Source organism: Eptatretus burgeri, chromosome 2 (genome assembly GCF_056783735.1).
Source record: "Eptatretus burgeri isolate ZD-2024b chromosome 2, Ebu_testis_v1, whole genome shotgun sequence".
In the NCBI taxonomy this organism is placed as follows: domain Eukaryota; kingdom Metazoa; phylum Chordata; class Myxini; order Myxiniformes; family Myxinidae; genus Eptatretus; species Eptatretus burgeri.
In genome coordinates, this window is record NC_140962.1 from 7,834,710 (window position 1) to 7,856,487 (window position 21,778).

At 42.9% G+C, this 21,778-nt stretch overlaps 2 protein-coding genes across 3 annotated transcripts in view; both read right to left on the reverse strand.

The window, feature by feature from the left end:
• LOC147031342 (thymus-specific serine protease-like) overlaps positions 1-8,190 on the reverse strand; it is a 44,592-nt gene extending 36,402 nt beyond the window's left edge. The window contains exons 1-2 of the mRNA XM_085862024.1: positions 8,035-8,190; positions 2,378-2,559 (exon numbers count right to left, since the gene is read on the reverse strand). Of these exons, the coding sequence (XP_085718150.1) occupies positions 2,378-2,559; positions 8,035-8,095 (243 nt within the window). The 5' untranslated portion in view covers positions 8,096-8,190. The remainder of the gene's footprint in view (positions 1-2,377; positions 2,560-8,034) is intronic.
• A 7,092-nt stretch (positions 8,191-15,282) lies between these two features.
• The window catches only part of VPS54 (VPS54 subunit of GARP complex), a 72,959-nt gene continuing 66,463 nt past the window's right edge, over positions 15,283-21,778 (reverse strand). For both annotated transcript variants that reach the window (XR_015052844.1, XM_085862039.1), the window contains exons 23-24: positions 18,777-18,871; positions 15,283-18,201 (exon numbers count right to left, since the gene is read on the reverse strand). Coding sequence is in view for 1 of the 2 variants with exons in the window: in XM_085862039.1 (XP_085718165.1) it covers positions 18,096-18,201; positions 18,777-18,871 (201 nt within the window). In the remaining variant the exon portion in view is untranslated. The remainder of the gene's footprint in view (positions 18,202-18,776; positions 18,872-21,778) is intronic.

Here is a 21,778-nt window from a genome sequence, read left to right on the forward strand (position 1 = left end):
AGGAAGTCAGTAAGCCATCTGTTGAGTTGGCCTTGGATGCCATAGGCAGAGAGTTTGGAGAGTAAGGCGGGTTGCCAGACTGTATCAAAAGCACGAGATATGTCCAGAGAGACAGTGCTGTACTTATGTCTGACATTGAGGGCCTCATGCCTGACATGGAGGGGATACTCCTTCCATTGTTGGATGAGTAGAAGCAGCATGTCCAAGGTAGAGTGACCTGGTCTGAAACCAAATTGGTGATCTGAGATGCAGTTGTTGGAGAAAAGGAAGGATTTCATATCAACCACATTGATTTGATAACCTTGTTGATGATTGAAAGTAACCACAGACCTGTGGTTGAGTAGATCGGTTTTTGCATGTAGTGCAGTGATGTTCGCCGATTTCCAAGCAGATAGAAGATGACATAGCCTAAATGGTAGGGTGAAAAATGCAGAGAGAGGGGATGTGCAAGAGCAGCGGAGAAGATTTTTAGATCCTCGTGGAGGATCTCTAAGTTTTACTCACGTTGTTGTTCTTGTGGACTTTTTTTGTTTCACAGCCTACAGTTTTCATCGAAACTTCCTGAAACTTGGCGTATACATGTAAAAATACCCTGCGCAGACAGTAACGATCTCCGATTTTGAAAATTCCTCCTAGAAAAAAAAAGTTATGACGTCAAAATATCTCCGCTAATGGAAATCGCCTAAAAAATTATCTCCGAAACTAGGCAAGCTTTTTAAATTCTGTTTGTTGGAATTGAACAGGGCATTAGCAGAGATGAATTACCGCACATATGATGCATCACTATGACGTCATCAATTTTTATGACATCATTCCTATTTTTTGACATTTTTTGTTTCACAACCCAGAGTTTTCATCGGATCTTCGTGAAACTTGCCATGTATATGCAGAAAGCCCACGCGCAGGCACTAACCATCTCCGATTTTGGAAATTCTTCCTAGAAAAAAAAGTTGACATCATAATAATCGCCGCTAATGGAAATCGCCTATACCATTATCTCCGAAACTAGGCAAGCTGTTAGAATTTTGTTTGCGGGAATCAAGCCGGGCATTAGCACAGATAATTTATCGCAAACCTGATACATCACAATGACGTCATATTCGTATTTATGACATCATCATTAAGAGGACGAGGATCTTAGCTCATTCGAGCTTGTTAAGACACATGAGCTGATGCCATCCGGTCCAGTAACAGAGGGTTGAAATAACTTTCTACACCTTCTCAGGTGCAAAAGACACAGAGTCCAGGAGCAGTTGGGTACGACAGGGAATGTTGGGTACCGAAAGTGAGTGGTTGGGGACACAAGATTTGAGAGCAAACACAGAATTGAGGCATTGGTCATTCTCACGAGCAGAGTCAGCTCTGGTGCCATTTGAAGAGAGTAAAGGGATGGAAGGGGAGCGTACGTCAGAGACAGACTTGATAAGGTGCCACCGGGTTTCAGAGGAGGGAGACAAGTTTGAAAGTTAATTCTTGAGGTTGAACAGATGTTTTCTGGCTCATATGAAGATGGCCCCAAAGAAAAAATTATTTCGTAACTTCTATCGAGACACTTTCAGGTCAATTTTATAATATTTTTCTTTGCCTGGCATTCGACTGACAAAAAAAAAAATGCATGTTGATGTCACTATTATTATTTCATATTCCACCTGTGGTTTCTGGTTGCATCATTGCTGGGAGTGTGGATGTGCCACTGATGCAGTGCCCCCCGTTTCCAATAATCTGGCACTCGTTTTGCCAACTTTGGAAGGATGACAGGCTGAGTCAACCCACCTGGTGTTATTGAACGGCTTGACAGGAGCTCTTGAAACTCAAGACCCGAAGATCTTAAGTCACCACCTCAACCGTTAATACAACACCAGCCTTATGCCACTGTATCTCTCGTCTTGTGACCAACTGAGTAATTATCAAAACTAAAATATAAAACAGCTCATATAATCATAAGACCTTTTAGAAGATGGCTGAAATCCAATCAATTCAGTATCCTTGTGTACCAACACGTCATCCATTTTAAAAAGATTTTTGTGAAAAGAAAGTTGGAAATGGTTTGAACCATTGTGTCGCTTATAGAACAGTACCTCAATCATGACAAATATTGATGTTGATGGTTTGAACACCTCAAGGCATTTTAAAACCACAATGCAACAAATGCACTTCAGACTCAGATGCCACAATGCAATGGATAAAGTGAGGTAATTCACATTGTATTATATATATATATATATATATATATATATATATATATATATATATATATATATATATATATATATATATGATAAACAAAGGAGCAATGAAGCAATGAAGCAAGTCAGTTTAAACGGCAATATGTCCTTCAACCCTTTCCTCAATTTACACAAAAGGTGACCCCGCTGACCTGTTCGAAGCTCTTTCTGCATTGCCGATCAAAGTGATCCAGAGGTTGCTTGAGGAACTCGGCAATGGGTGCACTTTTGAACTGCAGTGGCCCGTTCCAAAGTTTGGTCTTGGTCACGTACGCTCTCTGCCGTTCAAGACGAAGTCGGTGGACATGATCGGCAATTCTCCAGAAATGCCGACCTGCCAATGACAAAGAATTCTATAATTACCCAACTGATGACATGCATTCAAGCTTCCTTCATAAATAAAGCAAAGTTAAAGCCTGAGATATACAGCGTGTCCATAAAGTCCATGTGAAACTGAATTTTTATAACTTTTGATGTACACACGATAGAAACAAGCTATAAATGGTCAATGAAAGCATCATCCATAAAGTTTTTACTCAATGCAGATATTTCTGTAGGGTTCAACATAACTGCCATCTTTCGTAATTCATCCTTCGATCTGACTTTCCAATTTGTTTGGAAACATTTTTCAGTTGCTGCCGAGTTCATTTCATGAATTGCATTCGTTTTCGTATCTCAAAGTTCATCCAAAGAATGTGGTTTTGACGAGTTAACAACACTTGTACTTAGCCCCATAAAATGTAGTCTGATGGGGATGGGATGGGCAAACGAGGTGGCCAAGCATTTTGTCCACCTCTCCCAATCTATTGGTCTGGGTGGGAAGACATCCTCCAAGAACTGTCGCACATTCGAAGCATAGTGGCACGGAGCCTCGTCTTGCTGGAACAAGATATGTGAAAGATTTAATCGTCATAGTTCAGGAACCAAATGTGGTAATTGTGGTGGTTGACGTCACCAATGATGTGGAAGTTGCCTCGTCAGAAAAATGTCAACTCGTTAAGAAACCCGGAGGTGAATTGTGGATTTAACAACGGCAATCACAACCCTAATATCAACAAAACTTGATGTGTTCATCAAATGACGAGTGTTTCCATCATGTGCACATCAAAAGTTATAAAAGTTCACAGTTTCACATGGACTTTATGGACACCATGCATTAGAGCTGTTGGAAAGTTTAACGCTGAATACGTCAGAGATTCATGTTCTCTGAAATTAACTACTTCACTGCTGGAGAAAAATGGCATTTCTGAGTCGTCTGTGAAGGATATATGTGAAAAGGGCAAAAAATAAATATATAAAAATACAGAAAGAGTTCTGTAGAAATCGTTCTCAATGTTCTACCTCCTCATTTTATATCAGGATGACTTGAGATATTTGAGAGAGAAATGCTTTGAGGACTTTAGTGTACGTAACAACTGGTAACTCCACTCGGAATGTCCATGGGGATCGAACACAAACAAAAAGATAGAGTCAAGTACAACAATATGCCTTTACCGATAATGTCCTTTACCTATTTGTATTACAATCATTTTTACTTTACGGAAATCTGTGTATTCCAAAACAATTTATTTTCAATTTCAGAGCAAACACACAAGTAATCTATACGACAAGTGTGTGTGTGTGTGTGTGTGTGTGTGTGTGTGTGTGTGTGTGTGTGTGTGTGTGTGTGTGTGTGTGTGTGTGTGTGTGTGTGTGTGTGTGTGTGTGTGTGTGTGTGTGTGTGTGTGTGTGTGTGTGTGGCCATTTTTCTCAGAGATGGCTGAAAGGATTTTCGCCAAACTTTCTGAGGTTCATCAGTGAGTGCAAAAAAAAAAAAAAGTTTTTTGAGGGATTTTTTTTTTTAATTTAAAATCTCTTATAGTGCCGAACTAAGCCTTTGTAGCTAAGTGAAAGGCAGTATTAAATAATCCCCAACCCCATTCCTTAGTGGGTGTAGGGAAGTGTTTCGTGTGTGCGCTACGAGTTATTGTTTAGTTAGGTTTTTATTACATCTACAACAACAACAACAACAACAGCGACACCGACCCACACTCAACCCGGTCGCCATTGCCCACGTGTTTTTTGGCTGAGGGCATGGGCGGAGCCTCCATCGCTTCGGATTGAGGCTCCGCTCCAAGGAGGGGCATAGAGCGTTTCTTCCAGCCAATGAGTGAAGAGTGAGCATCGCACGCGTGCCCCAGCCAATCAGGGAGGCTGACCACCTCAGGGGCAGCCCCGCCCAGCCAGAGGGAGTGTTCGGCCCGACCAATGAAGGGCAGCCATGAGTCACCCGACAATGCCTCGGCCAATCCGGAGGCGAGTCCCTCAGAGCAGTGCCCTCGACCCACGGGGGAGGGAGAGGATAAGGTGAAGTGGCGAGCCGTGGAGAAAAAGCAAGCGAGGTTCGCCTCGTCGAAAGCAAGCGAGGTTCGCCCCTTCGTAAAGGAGAAAGAGAGGAAGCGGCTGGCATTCTCATCTGGTCCGTGCCCGTGCTGGCTGGCGTCCGTGGCGCCGTTCTTGGTCCCCGATGCTTGGTGCTGCGTTGTTGGCGGTGAGTTTGAGTTCCGCCACCAGACAAGCTCGAGCAGACCACACGAGGCGGGCAGGTGCAAATACAGGCAGCGGCCATCATTTCTGTGTGTGTGTGTGTGTGTGTGTGTGTGTGTGTGTGTGTGTGTGTGTGTGTGTGTGTGTGTGTGTCGCCAGTCTGTACAAGTAGAAATTGTTCAGTGTTTTTCATTGTACATGGTTTGCATTTCTCTTATTTGTGATAACTCTGCTCATTTTGTGCTCCCCCTCCCCAATTATTGCGATAAATAAACCCCTGTTAAATGTTCCAGTTCGTTGTTCGTGTTTCCTTGCATTGGCCTAGCAAGGTGTGTATTGAGAAATAGTAAGGCCGTTCGGGCTGGTAAATTGTTCATTTGGACTGACGGATCTTGGTAATCTCCGCTCGGTTTACACCCGGATCGGGCTCGGTGAACGGTCCGTTCCACCCGAGGTCCGTTGAGGGTATGGTTTTCCCCGGTATGGATCTATAGGAAGTTGGACGACGTGGGTACTTAGGTATATTGAAATTAGGCAATTAACCCTACCCCACGCCATCGAAATATTGGCGACCACGGTCTGCTGAGGGACCCGTGAACTCTCGGACTTATCCGAGTCACGACCTAAATTCCGGGTGTTCGGTGGGAGACGACTCTACTGCTCCACCTAGTGGTCGTTTATCGCCGTCGAACCCCGGCCCACAACAATATGTTTCGAGAGACGGCCCTGAACTCATGTCTGATATCGAAGGCCTCCATCCTTGGAGAGATGAAGCAGCATGTCCAAGGTAGAGTGACCTGATCTGAATATGAATTAATGATCTGAGATGAGGTCAATGGAGAAAAGGAATGATTTTATCTCAAATGCATTTATGGATTCCAGGACTTTGCTGATTGCAAGCAAGTTAAGAGATCTGTAGGTCAGGAGATTGTTTTTCTTTTTCCACCTTTTTATGTAATGCAATGAAGTTGGTGGGTTTCCAAGAAGATGGAATATTGTTGCGGGGCCGGGCGTCGGCCGCGATCACGACCGCCAGGTGGAGCAGTAGAGTCGGCTCGACCGATCGCCCGGAATTTAGATCGTACTTTTTCGGAAAACTCCGAGAAGTACGGGTCCCTTTCGGACCGAAGTTCGCCAATAGGTACACCACGTGGGGTAAGGTCGATTGCCAATTTAAATTTACTTAAATACCCACATGGTCCAAACTACCGGGGAAATTCACCCTCAACGGCACCCGTACGGAACGAGCCGCTTAGCGTACTCGAACCATGTGCGATCCGAGCAGTTTGATTGCCGAGATCCATCGGTCCAAATGTCCCATTACAACGGCATCAGCCTGGCTAATTCCCCAACACCCAACACGTAGCATGCTAAGTCAATGAAGGAATAGACACGAACAAGCTGAAACATTTAACAATAGGGGCTTATTTATAATAATAATTGGGGAACGAGGGAAGCACGCAAGAGCAGAGTTAAACCGAATATTCAAGGCACGTATATACAGCACGGCACTAATACAATTCACTACTTATTGACTGGTGCCACAAACACAAATACGCACACACCCAAAAGAATCGGACCAAATGGTCTTTATTGAGGCCTATCTCAGACCTGTCCGCCTCGTGCGGTCTTCAAGGACCAGGTGTTCGGGGCAGAACTGGACCCCCAGCACGATCCGGACGATCCAGGTGCACCAAGTCGGCAGGGAGAAGGCTGCAGGAGAAGACCCTCAGTGGCATCAACCACTCCGTGTGCAGACGCCTGTGCACTCCACTGCCTTGCCAGATGTTCACCTCTTGCCAGAACTCTCAGAACCAGAACCCTTGCCAGACTCAGAACAACCACAAACGCGCAGACCGCGCCAGACCCAGAACAACGTATGAACGCGCAGACCGCGCCTATAATTATATCCCCCTCTTCGGAGGGGGGGGGCTGCCTCCTCACGACCCTCCCTCTCTCACTGGCTGGTTTTGGCAAGCAAAATCGCTCTTCGTCTCTTTCACTGGCCAAAACGGGCCGCAAGCTCCTTGATTGGCCCCGGGGCGTGGCGATGCCACGCAGAGCCCTTTCCTCCTATCATGGGATCCGATTGGCCAGGCGATGGTCACCTCACTCGTTGCACGCTGATTGGTCGAGGGCTGCCACGTGGCTCCTCCCTGAACTCCGCCCACCATGACGTCAGCCAGAGCGAGGCGAAGGAATCGAAGTGAAGGCGAGGGCGATGCGGTGTGGTCAGTGTTGAGGTTGGCAGAAAAATAAACGAAAATAAAACCTGACTATTAAAATAACTCCACAGCGCAGGAACATTTAATTAACCATTAGACCAGGGACGGGACCCTAACTGGCAACATGTACTTACCGATATAACTGATCTATAGGAACCAGTATGTTGAGCACAGTAAACTTCCAAATCCACAACAATATGACATATGGGAAATGGCAGGTGAAAAGGACAAAGATAAGATGTGCAAAAGCAGCAGAGCATGTTTTAGGACACGTGAGCAGATGCCATCCGGCCCGGTCGCAGAATTGAGGATTGACTAAAATTGGTGGAGTGGTTGGGTGTGTGACGAGGAAGAATTGATTCGATTTTGGTGAAGATCCGAATCTGGATCTGGATACGAGAATTATTTAATTTCTTAAATGATTCTTCACCATCGAGAGATCGGGCCAAGAATGATGTTCAGTGTTCCTGTGGAGCGGAGAGCATGATATCTCAAAAAGTTATGGATGGATTATGACAAAACTTGGTGGACGAGTTGGTCATGTCACAAGAACAAGGCAATTTGATTTTTGGTGCAGGTCCGAATCCAGATTGAGCCTGTCAGTGGCATACAAAACATAGATTGTTCAGCCTGGCAGAGGTACGCGCTCCACTTTCGAGTTGTCCCCACATGGGTGCTGCCACTCTCAAACAAGAGGACCCTTCCGGGCCAACCGATTCGGGCGAGCACATTCATAGACCGAATGACGTTTCTCTCGACAAGACGATACCAGCATTTCTTGGTAATTATTGTTTTTTTGTTTTGGAATGCTGTTTTCCAGGTTATGCTACAATATCCCAAAAACTTTGCTTCAACAACAAAAACAATGAAGTATGTACTTACTGCACCACCCACACACGCACAAACTACGGCTGTGCAATTTGTAAGTGGAATAGTGGAAGTGGAAGTGATACAACGAAATACTACAAATAATGTCATGTACATTATAGTTATGTTATTAAAGCAACGAGAGCGTCCGAGCGATGCAATACATATTACACACACGTGCGACGTAATACCGGCGTCGACGTCGCGCGCTTGTACGAGGATCACGAGCGAGACGAGCGCGAGGACCCACATCGCTGCGGTGCAAACAGAGCTAGAGCATCTGAAGCGGGCGGGATCGAACTCGTGCCGACGCGTCACGCGTCACGTGCCTGATCACGAGGCCGCGAGGTTGTGTGTGGTTTTTTTTTTCCTTCTCAGTCGATCGAAGAGGGTTCCTTTTCCACTCATCGGCTCGATGTCGAGAATCGTACATGATCTTCGGCCTTGGGACTCGGTTTGTTCATCCGACAACCCGTCGCTACCCATCCTTAAAAAACAAACAAACAAGAACGACCTCGTGGTGGTGGTAATTAAATTGTTGTTGGGTATTCGTGAACGACTCTGACCCTGCACAGTGGAATCAGGGTGTAGTAGGAAGGGGAAGGGTACAGGAGGAGCAAAATAAGAGTAAAACTACGAACAAAGCGAAGACTACCGGCAGTGCGGACAACTAAACGGGACATAAGGGAAGAAAGAGAGAATGAAGGGTAGCTGAAGAACAGGAAAGAGAATAGGAAGAGTAAAAGGGGGGACCAGGTGTGAAGGGTTTAGTGGGAGGGGTGCACTGTGAGGAACCTCCGCAGGATAAAGACCGACCACCTTGCGCAAGGTGGTCGGTCTCATCCAGGTGGACCCTCTCGGCTGATACACTCCTGGACTGGACCGAGCTGAGCACGGGAGCTGCAACGTGCCTCAGGTGTCCCCGCAGTGACCAACCAATTCAGACTAGTGGTCCCAGAGCTGGTGGCCAGGTCATTGGTTTGCACAAACAAAGTCGCGGACGTTGCACCGTTGAGTGGGGTTGTCCCTCTGATCCGATAGATGTTAAACTGGCTGGGGGTAGATCCTCGTCTGTGACCGTTTTCGAAAGGTGCTCACCAAGTTCGGCCTATGTCAAACCGTGGTCTCTGTCCCCTCCTCCTTAACCTCCAAACCTCGTCCACATCCTTCAAGTTCGTCCACATCCACATTTGTCCACTCCCACCCCCCCCCCCCCCCACATCCTTGTGCGCTTGGCAAGATCTGCGTGATGTACTTAAACCCAGGGCTCCTTTAAACCCTCTTCTCAGAGGTATTCTGCCTGCCTTTTAGAGCAAATAGGAGGTCCTCAGAGTCTGCTGCGGGGTCACTGTCGTTTGATAGTCTTTGCTTTGATCCGCATCCAACAGGTTATTGCATAGGTCGTCATGTCGCAGAAAGCAGTGAACATTCAGTCTTACTTTGACGATCACCCAGAGCCTGCAAGTTTCCATCGTTGGTGGAAGTGTCACGATCACGGCCATCCTGGAGGTGAAAGCAAGAAAATGAAATTTATTCAGGGTACCAGGGATAACTCGCCTCCTCTTCGCAAAAGACACCGAGGCATCATTAATGTCCACCAACAACCATGACTGGCAAACGTGTCCTCTCGCTGAATGTCGTACGGAATATTTGCACTGTCTCTTGGATGGACGAACACCAGGATAGCAGTTTATAGCAGAGTTGAGATTCAAACCCAGGCTGGACAGCTTTGTCGTGAGTGTGCGACTGTGCGTACCTCCAAGGTATCCCTACAGACCAAACAATCATCAGTTAAAGGATCATTTTCGTGCCTCCGCAACCGAAAAAATTGTTTCCAGTTCTCATAACCACGAGAACTTGAGAACTACCGACGGGATTTCAACCAAAGTTGGCACAAGTATGGACTGATACAAAGAAGAACATATTCGATTTGGGGTTCCAAAGGTCACAAACTGGTTGACAATCATTTTGCCTAATTATATAATCGACAAGATAGAGACGTTAGGATTCAAGATGGTAGGTCCAGGTTCCATATAATTGGATGAATGCATCTCCACTAAGTTATCTCGATATACTTGAGATTTCATCGTTCACATTTTCATCTTCTTATTGACATCTGAAATCTCTTATTGGATGATACACCTGCCTCACACCTTCAATATATTGATGCCATAGAGCCCAAGGTACTCAAAATCATTGGAATATTCTGCGATAAAGATAAATCTCCAGACCTGTTGGCTGTTACTCCCTCATCAGATGGTGTAACACAGAGGCCACCAACCTGTCTCCTGTCTGGTCTTACACTTCCACTCATTTGTTCCTCTGTTCTCCCACCTGTGGAATCAACTTACACAATCTGTTCAATCCCTCTCTTCCCTCCAGGGTTTCAGGATGGATGTTGACCTCATTCTCAGGTCATCCCCCATCCATTCTAAAAATGATCTTTTCTACCCTCATTCACCCTCCCAAAGCCCACACTTCCTTATATTACAACTTGGTGTTATTCTCCCCTCTCCCTCCAGCCACCTTTCCATGGATTTGTTCAGTTGCAGTTTCATCCCATCTCTCCCTCCACCTTCTTTCATCCCTTTAGTTGTGATCAAATCCTGCATTCTTCCCCTCGCCCATTCTTCCACCAAGTGTCCCGATGGTGTGGTCCTTCGAACCAAATGAGTGTGCTCCTGCACTTTCGACTATGTTGAAATCTCGCTGTTCTCTGCTGTATTCTGTACTCTTCCATGAGCCAACACTTTGTACACAAAAAAATTGCATTACACTGTCGCTAGAAAATACCCCTCAGACTCCTATCATGTCATGTTGTGCATATACTATTTTTGTATGCAGGTGTCAATGGAATAGTCTTGACCCAATGGCCTATGCTAACAACATTATCAGTTTATGATATTGTATCAGGTGTCGAGTTCATAAAATTAATTTTTGTTGTCATTACAATAAATTCTATCAATGGAACTATATTTTTAAATGAGGCGAAAAAAAAAACTCGAGGTCCCCTCGCTTTTGGATGACGTGAGGAATAGATCTGTGTAATACGAAAGCTAAATTGTCAATGGTTTTGGAAATATCATGTACACAAGCCAAGTTACCGAGATGGTTGCCATGGCGACATGATTCAGCCAATCACAACCGTGATCTAATCAGGTTGAGATAATGTCATGAGAAATAGATATCCACAAAATGAAAGCAAATTGTTCAGTGGGTTTTAAAATATCACATGCACAAAAGTACATGGAAGCTCATTTTAATGTCCTGTCTGCGACCAAGTCAGAGGGGCGGAGGACAAAAATAGAATTTGTAACAAGATGTGGATTTCACTGTTGTAGTCGCTCTGCATGAATCAAACAATTAAAGAATATCCATAAAACCAAACCAAAAGCACAGCTTTGTGCCAAACAAAGGTCTTTGTAAACACCCAAGTGTCCAGGTCTACAATAGTACTTGGCATATTATCTGCAATACTGTGATGAAATGTTAAAAAACAGAAAAGAATATCGATTAAAAAAAAAATATATATATATATATATATATATATATATATATATATATATATATATATATATATATCCTATTAATTGAACACTCACCCTCATTTCATTTCATGCACTTGTGGCAAAAATATTGGCACCCTTGCACTTTTTTCAAATAATATGCCATTTCTTTGAGAAAATTGTTGAAATTAAAAAATCTTTTGGTGTCCACATATATTATATATTTCTTTGGTTTGTGGTGGAACAAAACGAAAACGCTGAAAAAAAATTACTCAATCTTCGCTTATTTCACACAGAAATCCTAAAATGGCCAGACAATATTATTGGCACCTTTTAGAAGTTGTGAGAAATAATTAGATTTCAAGCAGGTGATTCTCCTTTACTCTGGAATTGAACTCACCTGTGGTGAATTGCAGGTGCCTGTAATATAACCAGAGTTGGTGTCAAAGCCACCCAATGCTCGCCTGTTTATACATTTATCGTTTTTAAAACTCGTCTAATAATTAATATTTTTTATAAAGCATTGCAGTGAAGTCTGATCCAAATAATTTTAAAGAAATATATGTATTTGTATATTGTAATCAGTAACAAGAACGCAAGTGAGCACAATATACGCCCGAACAAGAAGGTATATACAGAATTGTGCTACTACATGGAAAACAGCATCCTGGTTGCCGTGGCAACCACTTTAGATGACGAACGTATGTCGCGACACACCGTCTCCACAGTCTGTACCTATGTACCAAATATTAAACGTGAAAGTTGAAAACTTTGCGAGTTAGAGTGTGGACAGGAACGGACGGACGGACGGACGGACGGACGGACGGACAGACAGAGACAGACAGAGACAGACAGAGACAGACAGAGACAGACAGAGACAGACAGAGACAGACAGACAGACAGACAGACAGACAGACAGACAGACAGACAGACAGAAAGACGGACAGACGGACAGACGGACAGACGGACAGACAGACAGACGGACAGACAGACAGACGACCAGTATCACATAATACGCCCCGATATACATCTATTGGGCATATAAAAAATAGTGTGGTCGATAAAAACATTAGAAAGGAAAAAATAACTTGCACCAAAAACTTTAACATTTTCACACTTACACCGGGGGTATCACTATAGCTCTCTGTTCTTCGAACAGACGAGCTAAAAACCACTCATTCAACCAGTATGAATGGAGAAAAGGAGTCATTCTGCTGTTTTGTGTCACTGTGTGTACCACAATAAGCATGGAGAAAAGAAAGAAAAACAGAGAATTGTCTGAGGAGGTCAGACACATAATTGTAGCCAACCATCGGCAATCTTCAGGCTACACGTCCATCTCCAGAGTCATTGATGTTCCTGTGTATACCGTACACAATGTTATCAGGAAATTTAAGGTCCATGGCACTGTAGCCAACCTCCCTGGACATGGCTGCAAGAGAGAACTTGATCGAAGATCGCAGTGAAGGATTGTTCGAATAGTGGAAAAAGCACTTCGATCAACCACCAAACAGATTGAAGCTGAGCTTCAGACACAAGGTACGACAGTTTCAACTCACACCATCCATCACCAACTTAATGAAAGGGGGTTCTGTGGTAGGAGACCAAGGAGGACCACACAACAGAGACAGAGAGAGAGAGAGACACACAGAGACAGAGACAGAGAGCGAGACACACACACACACACACACACACACACACACACACACACACACACACACACACACACACACACACACACACGAAAGTTGACTGGAGTTTGCCAAAACACACCTGAACAATAAAATCCTTCTGGGAGAATGTCCTGTGGACAGATGAGACCAAATTAGAGCTTTTTGGTAAAGCACATCATCTCTGTTTACAGAAAACAAAATGAAGCCTTCAAAGAAAAGAACACCTTCCCTACAGTCAAACATGGAGGACGTTCAGTGATATTTTAAGGTTGCTGTGCTGCACTGGGTGCCTTGAATGTGTGCATGGCATCAGGAAATCAGGAGAGTACCAAGGAGGCATTTTGAAGCACAATGTTCAACCCAGTGTCAGAAAGCTGGGTCTCCGTCGAAGGTCATGGGTCTTGCAGCAGGACAATGACCCCAAACACACTTCAAAAAGCACCCAGACATGGTTCAACACAAAACGCTGGACTGTTCTGAAGTGGCCCGCAATGAGTCCAGATCTATATCCCATTGAACACCTGTGGGGAGATCTGAAAACAGCAGTTGGGAGAAGGTAACCTTCAAATCTGGGAGAACTGGAGCAGTTTGCCAAGAAGAGTGGGTTAAACTGTGAGTAGAGAGGTGAAGGAAGTTCATTCATGGCTATAGGAAGCACATAACTGTAGTTATCTTGTCCAAAGGCTGTGTGTGATACCAAATATTAAGTTGAGGGTGTCAATAATTTTATCAATGGTATTTCTTTTTATTTTCTGATTTAAAAGGATACATTAAGTTCTGAATCAAAAACAAGGTCCTCTAATATCAACAATGAAATAAAGAATTGTGGAGACCAAATACTTTTGTCAATTTCAACTTATATTTAGAGAAAATTGTGAGTTATTTGAAACAAGTGCAAGGGTGCCAATATTTTTGGCCACGAGTGTACATCTATTCTGGACCATAGGCTAGGGGATCGACCTTATCATGCCCTTCTGTGGCTTGCTGTAATCCACGCCCATGAACGTAACAAACTCACTATAAACAGCACGTTTTGTTACCCCGCGCACTCAAAGTGAAAAGCAGCGTTAAGCAGTTGGTTCACTTCTGTCTGTCTGTCCGTCCGTTTGTCTACAAACGTCTGTTTATGATCGAGGAACAACTTAATTTAAATTCAATGTTATGTTTTGAACACGAATCAGAAAACAAACAGCAGTTTAGAGTGAGATCGTGTGTGTGTGTGTGTGTGTGTGTGTGTGTGTGTGTGTGTGTGTGTGTGTGTGTGTGTGTGTGTGTGTGTGTGTGTGTGTGTGTGTGTGTGTGTGTGTGTGTGTGTGTGTGTGTGTGTATCTCTCTCTATTATAATACCAAGCTTCCACACTAAAAACTCGGCTCGCCGTCACACGATCCCTATGAAATTGCTGTGGCACTTAGCGGACATGCCGACAATGTTTGGGAAGTCTTGGCGTTCCATAGTACCACTTGCATTTTGCACAATGCATATTTTTGTCATTCCCCGTGTACGATCTGTCGTCTGCTACCAGCTATGTTGTACTGCTATCCCGTGCATGTGCACGGGTATCGCTAGTCTCCATTATAATACCAAGCTTGCACACTAAAAACTCGGCTCGCCGTCACACGATCCCTATGAAATTGCTGTGGCACTTAGCAGACATGCCGACAATGTTTGGGAAGTCTTGGCGTTCCATAGTACCACTTGCATTTTGCACAATGCGTATTTTTTCATTCCCCGTGTACGGTCTGTCGTCTGCTACCAGCTATGTTGTACTGCTATCCCGTGCATGTGCATGGGTATCGCTAGTGTGTGTATATATATTACTCTGTCTGCCTCTCTGACAGTCAAACAAAATGGAAAATCATTCCAAACAGGAAACTCACTGTTTTTAAGGATGTCATAAAGGACACAAACAGGAGGCACGAATAACTAATGTAATCGACACTCTGTCGATGGTAAACTTCCGGAATTTTTTTTCCACAACGTTTAAAATCTCTGAACACTGGAGAACATAAATCGCCTTTTTGGCACTTTGAAAGCCCTTCAGTTTAGCAGTACTTGGAGAAAATATTACAGCATTTTACATCATCACGACCAATCAAATTTGCCACCCGTAGACCTCACCCATGTTGCTGTTAAAAAACTAGGATGATCCTTATTATGACATTATTTACACAATGTCTGCTTTACTTAAGCACTATAACCCATGCATTACATTTGTGGAATACATTCAAGCAAATATCTCCAGCAAGTAAAACAGACAAGTTTTTAAATGAATGATCATCACCATTTATTCATATATATATATACAGAAAATTATTGTTCACACACACCACTTCATAAAATAAACATGTCATAAATGCCCGTTAGTTAAATCAAATTATCCTCAAATCACTTACCAATCTTAGGCTCGGCACAAGTGAACCTATGCATGTACAAAATACCAACACGTCCAGCCCAATAGAGATATTGTCAAATGGGTTCACTCTTACGTCAAAATGAAAATTCCGCCAACTATATTATTCAAGGCTGGTAAATGCAAAACCAATGTGAAAGGCAGTCAAATAGTGTTACCTGAATGAGTAGGAAATAAAATATACCGGCAGCTGACCTTCATCGTCTGCTTGAAATCTGCCAAGTCCATAAAGATGACAGCATTAATGATCAGTGTGTTTTTTTTCTTCCTTTCCTGGTGCATCATCCAGCACAACATGTACATTACAGAGTCCATTTCATTGGTATTATGATTCCCCTCGGCTCACTTAAGCCTCCTGGCAGTTGCAAAAAAAAATCTTTATTTTCCACCAGAAATCAGGAACTTAAAGCTTTCAATGCAGTCTCTACAGGGACCCTCCACACATTATACATCAAAACGAAAACCATCAAACTCCTCTCTGTAAAGGCTGCCCTTCGTGGTCTGCCACTAGCAGTCTGAGCTTACATGTGAGCAGGACAGAACACGAACACCATTTTATAAGTGCATTTCATCACAAGAAACAGTTTTCCAGCCCTATAAAATTGTCAGGTGATTAACAAAACAAATGATCATTCATGATCATTTGTCAGGCCCCTCTGACAAAACAAATGATCAACAAAACAAATGATCAAGAAACAGTAGTTAATAGACTACCAGTTTAAAACTGAACCATCCTGCCAATAGAAACTAGGACCGGTTAAGCCATGGCTAAGGAGGTAGCTTTGAGCTAAAATGGTCACTTGTGTGGAACAGTTCTGAAAAAGAAAACGAACAAACCATAAACCATAAACGTCGAATCATAAAGAAGAATATACCATCAAAGATGGTGAATGTACTGAAGATAAAAAGGAAAGCAATCCACTCATGGACAGGGATTGTACTCTGTATGTTTCAAGCAAGAGTGGGATGAAAATTGGTCAAAGCATCATGGCAGTGGGTTAATGATGGGTTACGAAGAGGTACCGTGGCTACAGTCCTGAAAACTAGGACAAACCTTCAGTGATGATTCAAGAAGGAAAAAAGAAAAAGAAAAAAAAGAAGATCTTTTGCTACCAGACCCTGTGTAAAGGTGCATTCAAAACGATGGTATACATGTCTGCACCTCCCTGTGGCTGGATCTACCTTATGCTTCCCACTCCGATTCAAGGCACAAATTGTTAAAACATTGCAGGAAGATGCAAAAATAAATTAAACAAACCTGTGCAATCAACTGCACAGGTTATATATTTTTAACGTATTAAGATTTCTTAGTCAATAAATAAGTACACTGTACGTTGCCATTTGTTGAGCCTGCACGAGGAGGCCGAGTTAAAATTCCAAATGTTTCTTTAAGCCCAAGGAAACACCAGTCTCGCATAATGAAGGGATAGCAATACATGTAGGAGAGTGAAAATAGCAGTACATGTAATAAACAATGGCATGGTGTAATACTGAGGGGTGGAAAAGGTACAACACGTGACAACAGATAAAGGGTTTCAAGCACATGACGAGGTTGCAGTGACAAGCTCTGATTTCTGTGAATAATGAAAAGAAAAGTCCAAACGGTTAAAACATCTTTCGGTTGTTTCAGCACAATATTTGAAAAATGTATCCTCGTAATCATCTCACCACACTCCAGACAACGAGAAAGCAAAAATTAACCTGAGACAAGAAGATTAAAATAAATAAATAAATAAATAAAGAAAAGAAGAAGAAACCCACCGTTCATGACATTAAGAATACCATGGTTTGCAGTACTTTTGATTGCCCACAAAATCAAATTTGGCAAAGTAAGAAAACGAATCATCTGAGACCCGAACACGATTTATCTGCTCTGTCAAAAAAGATTGCAGACCACGCATAACTCACAAAATCTGCATTGATAATCTTGATGGCAGTTTGCAAACAATTTCTACCCAATCCTGTTTGAAGATATCTTAAGACCATGCTGAGGATGCCGTAGTATACTTATGTTAGAGTAACGCTCAAACCAGTGACCTTCTGACCTTTAAGTTTCCAAACGTTGTTGACATAGAAAGAATATTTCAGGCTGACAACTAACTGCAAGCCCTTTCCCTTGCAGTTGCGGACGAAGAGAATAAGAATAAGAAGTTCCAGCCACAGGCTAAAAGCAGGTCAGATGTTCCCACTTATTCGCCAGTCGCTCATGCTCATTATGAATGGCTTGTCCAGCTGGTTACCAGATGATAATATTCAAAAGAACACTGCAATCCATTTCTCTAATAGACCTATCTTCCAGAAACGGGTAAGGGGGATAATGATTGATGACAACATCACAAATAAAAGATCAAAATCAATTAATATTAAGGCATTCAACTGTGTTGGGTTCATGTGGTGGGTTCATGTGGAAGTGAAAGCGCTTTTAGAAGTTCCATCCTTGGTTTGTTGAAGGTTTTGAAGAAAGCTGCATGGCAGCAAGTTGCCCACATGGCCATGCAGTCATGGCCTTAGCACCTCCTCAAAAAAAAAGAGGCATCGATTGGTTTGGGGAAAGGCAAAGAACCTTGTATAGATAGTTTTTATACAGCAATGTCAGGTCATGTGAACCAGAATCACAATTTTCCATCATAGTCCAGAATAAATAATGACAATGGATGCTTTGTCATCTCTTCAAATCCCAAACCTCAGGAGTGTTTAACTGGAGACTGTCCATGCCTTTCAAAGCTCTCAAACTGCCAGCATAGAATGCCAGATCAGATGTAACCAACCTGGAAGTGGTAAAAAACAACAACAACAAAGCAGTCACCTTAATTCCTGCTCAGAAACATGTGCACAAATTATGGGCTCAAGGAACATGCACATCTCTTCCCACCATGACGTTTCCCTGATGACCTTTCCCATGATGCGCACACTGCATTAGTAACCCTCTATCCTATCTATTACACAAGCAAAGGGAGTGGGGTGGGGGAGGCAAATAAAATAACAATTGCCAAAAATAAGAGAACAAAGAATGATTTGAAAGGCCATGGGAGTATATAAAGGGAGAGAAGGGAAAGGGAAAGTTTAAGGGGGGAAAAAAAACGAGTAATGGGGAGGGGGTGGGAAGAGGACTATGTCTGGAGCAGAAAGAGGAAAGGGGTCAAAAACCAACATATTTGCATACGGACTAAATAGAGTGTAAAGACACCTAACAGCATTCATGAATGGCTACGACTCAGTGTCCAACCCTTCAAAAGCAAGATACCTCCTGCCTTACCGAATGAATCAAATAAGGGCAATGATAATTCATCAAATGTAATGGTAACCATCATGGCCTAATTCAAAATAAGGGGTCTATCCTCACCCATGCTGCGGTCCTCCATCATTGACAATGGCCAGTTCTGCAAGGCGTGCCCGCAGGTGTTGTTTGAAAGCATCGTTCATGCGGTGGAAAAGGTCCTGTTCACAGGCACATGGACCACACAAAGTGACGAGTCAAGACAGAGCCCGAAATATTTCTCAATATGCGGCAAAAAGAATAAATTAGCTGTTAGATGGTCCAATAGACAATAAAATGATGGAAAAGATGAAAGAGCAAATCTAGATCGGGTGGGGATAACCAATCAACTTGGGCATAAAACTTAAAAAAAAAAAAATATATATATATATATATATATATATATATATATATATATATATATATATATATATATATATATATATATATATATATTCAAACAATTTTATTGCAGATCTAAACAACAAGTAAATACTTTTTCTTAAGACAGCATATCACATCGTGTTTTGGTAACGTGTATATGGGATGAGCAAATGAACAAGTTTAGGAAGAATACAGACTACCACGACTAATTATTGGGGTTGATCTATGATGAGTGTGCTACCACCTTTGTTCTCAAAGTGTGGTTGCTATGTTGGCAGGAGCTCCGACAATATAAACACATTCACAAGTCCAGGTAGATTTGCATGCCATATGTGGAAAACAATCTTCAGCTAAGGAAGGCAACCATAACCAACGAACCAACCTCCGAAGGCAGCATTCTGTAACCAATCCTCTTTCTGAACTACTCTTCTGGTCAAAAGTTTTAGAACACCCCCATTTTCCCAGTTTTTACTGAAATTAAAGCATAGAACAAATAAAAAATTGCAGATAAAAAAGAAATCATGGAGTCGTTTTGTTGAACAAGAGTTAGTTTAAATTTTTGACTCAAAGTAGCCACCTTTTGCAGATATAACAGCCGAACTTACTCGTGGCATTCTTTCTACAATGGAAATCAAATATTGTTCGGAAAGTTCTTCCCAACACTGTTGCAGAAGTTCCCACAAATGTGTTGCACTTGTAGGTTGCTTTGCTTTCACCCTTATGCCCAATTCATCCCAAACCAGCTCGATGGGGTTTAAGTCTGGAGACTGTGCTGGTCATTCCATGATTTGAAGCCTACAGTCGAGTTCTTTTCTTCAAAGGTAGTTCGAGCATAGCCTGGAGGTATGTTTTGGGTTGTTATCTTGCTGCAGGATGAACCCCTGACAAACTTGGCGTAGACCAGAGTATTGCATGGCGGTGCAAAATGCTGTGGTAGCCCTTTTGGTTCAGGGTGCCAGTCACTCTGCAAGTCGCCGACTCTGGATCCAGCAAAAGAGCCCCAGATCATCACGCTTCCTCCTCCATGTTTGACAGTTGGTGTCACACACTGAGGAACCATCCTTTCCCCTACTCGACGGTGTACAAAAACACTACATGATGAATCGAAGATTTCAAATTTTGATTTATCGGCCAATAAGACCTTCTTCCAGTTTTCAGTAGTCCACTGGCGGTGCTTCATGGCCCAGGCAGGCCTCTTTTTTTTCTTATTTTGCCATCTTAGTAATGGCTTTCTTACTGCCACTCGACCTGTCAAACCTGCAGCTTGAAGTCTTCTCTTCACAGTTGAAACTGAGACTTCCTTACTTCGACCAGTGTTAAGTTGTGCTTGAAGCTGCTGTCCTGTGAGCCGCCGATCACGCAAGCTGTTGATTCTCAGAAACTTGTATTCTGATTGTGTTGTGGCTTTGGGTCTGCCAGACCTCTTCCTGTCAGAGTTTCCTCCAGTTTCCAAGTGCCTTTTCATGGTGTAGGAAACTGTACTCACTGACACCTTGGCTTCTTTGCAATTTCTCGAAAGGAAAGACCAACACTTTTTAGGGTTATAATGGTCTGTCTGTCTTCCTTTGTTAATTGTCTTTTTCTCGCCATTATGATAGCAATATAGTACTTCCTGCAGTGCAATATTGTCCAAATAACGCTTCGGAGGGGGCAGCAACACAGTCTGTTCCAACACTGCTTTTATGCAGGCAGAGGGTTTGTAACTAATCAACAAAAGTTGGGACACCTGGAGGAATTGTTTGCATCAACTTTCAAGGCTTAATTTACTTCCATTGCTGCAGAACAACTGCAGTTGCTAACCCATTACTGGTAGCCTGAAAAAGGGCCTTTTTTAACAACTGTGAAATTTACATTTTTTTCAGTTTTTGGTAACCTAAACTTTTTTTTAACGTCTGGCAGTTTACCGCTTAGCTTTGTACCATTTCAGGTTATTCACTGGACTTGAACTGCTGAAATTTCAGTAAAAACTGAAAAATGTGGTTGTTCTAAAACTTTTGACCGGTAGAGTACATCAATGATCTTCATATTTCCCTGGAGAAAAATTTCACCACTTTGCAGTCTATCGTGCCTTCTGCTGTACTTCAAAAGCAATATGGGTTACAGCAGCAATATTCTGATGAAAACAATCAAACTCGTTAACACCTTTGAACATTTCAACCTAGACATAGAGACCATAGACTCTGAAAACTTCCAAGGGTGGAATGTCAAATGGGAAGAGCATTTGGAGCATCACCAAATAAGAAGCCAATGCTTCTAACAGCAGAGAACATGCCTCCTATCGACATTCATCGGCGAATGAAAGTTGAGCATGGCGATGACTGCATTGATCGGAGTTATTGTCCGTCGATGGGCTAGGCATACACCAAAGACAGTGAAGGTGGACAAATCATCATCATACACAACTTTCATTCGTCGATGAATGTCGATAGGAGGCATGTTCTCTGCTGTTAGAAACTCAATAACTGCACGCGGCTTGAACCACAGTGAAAATGTCGTGCTGCCTTCTGCCATCTTGACTAATGTAGCACCAAGACATCTGGTGTCAGAATCACAAAAATTCACACCCAGTGGTGGGAAGAACTTATGTGTACGATACATGGTTTCATTCAAATATCTTTACCTGTTTTGCAGAAAAAGAATTGGAGGCATTACTTTTCAATATGTCTTTGTGTGGTGTGTGTGGTGTGTGGGAGAGATATATACAA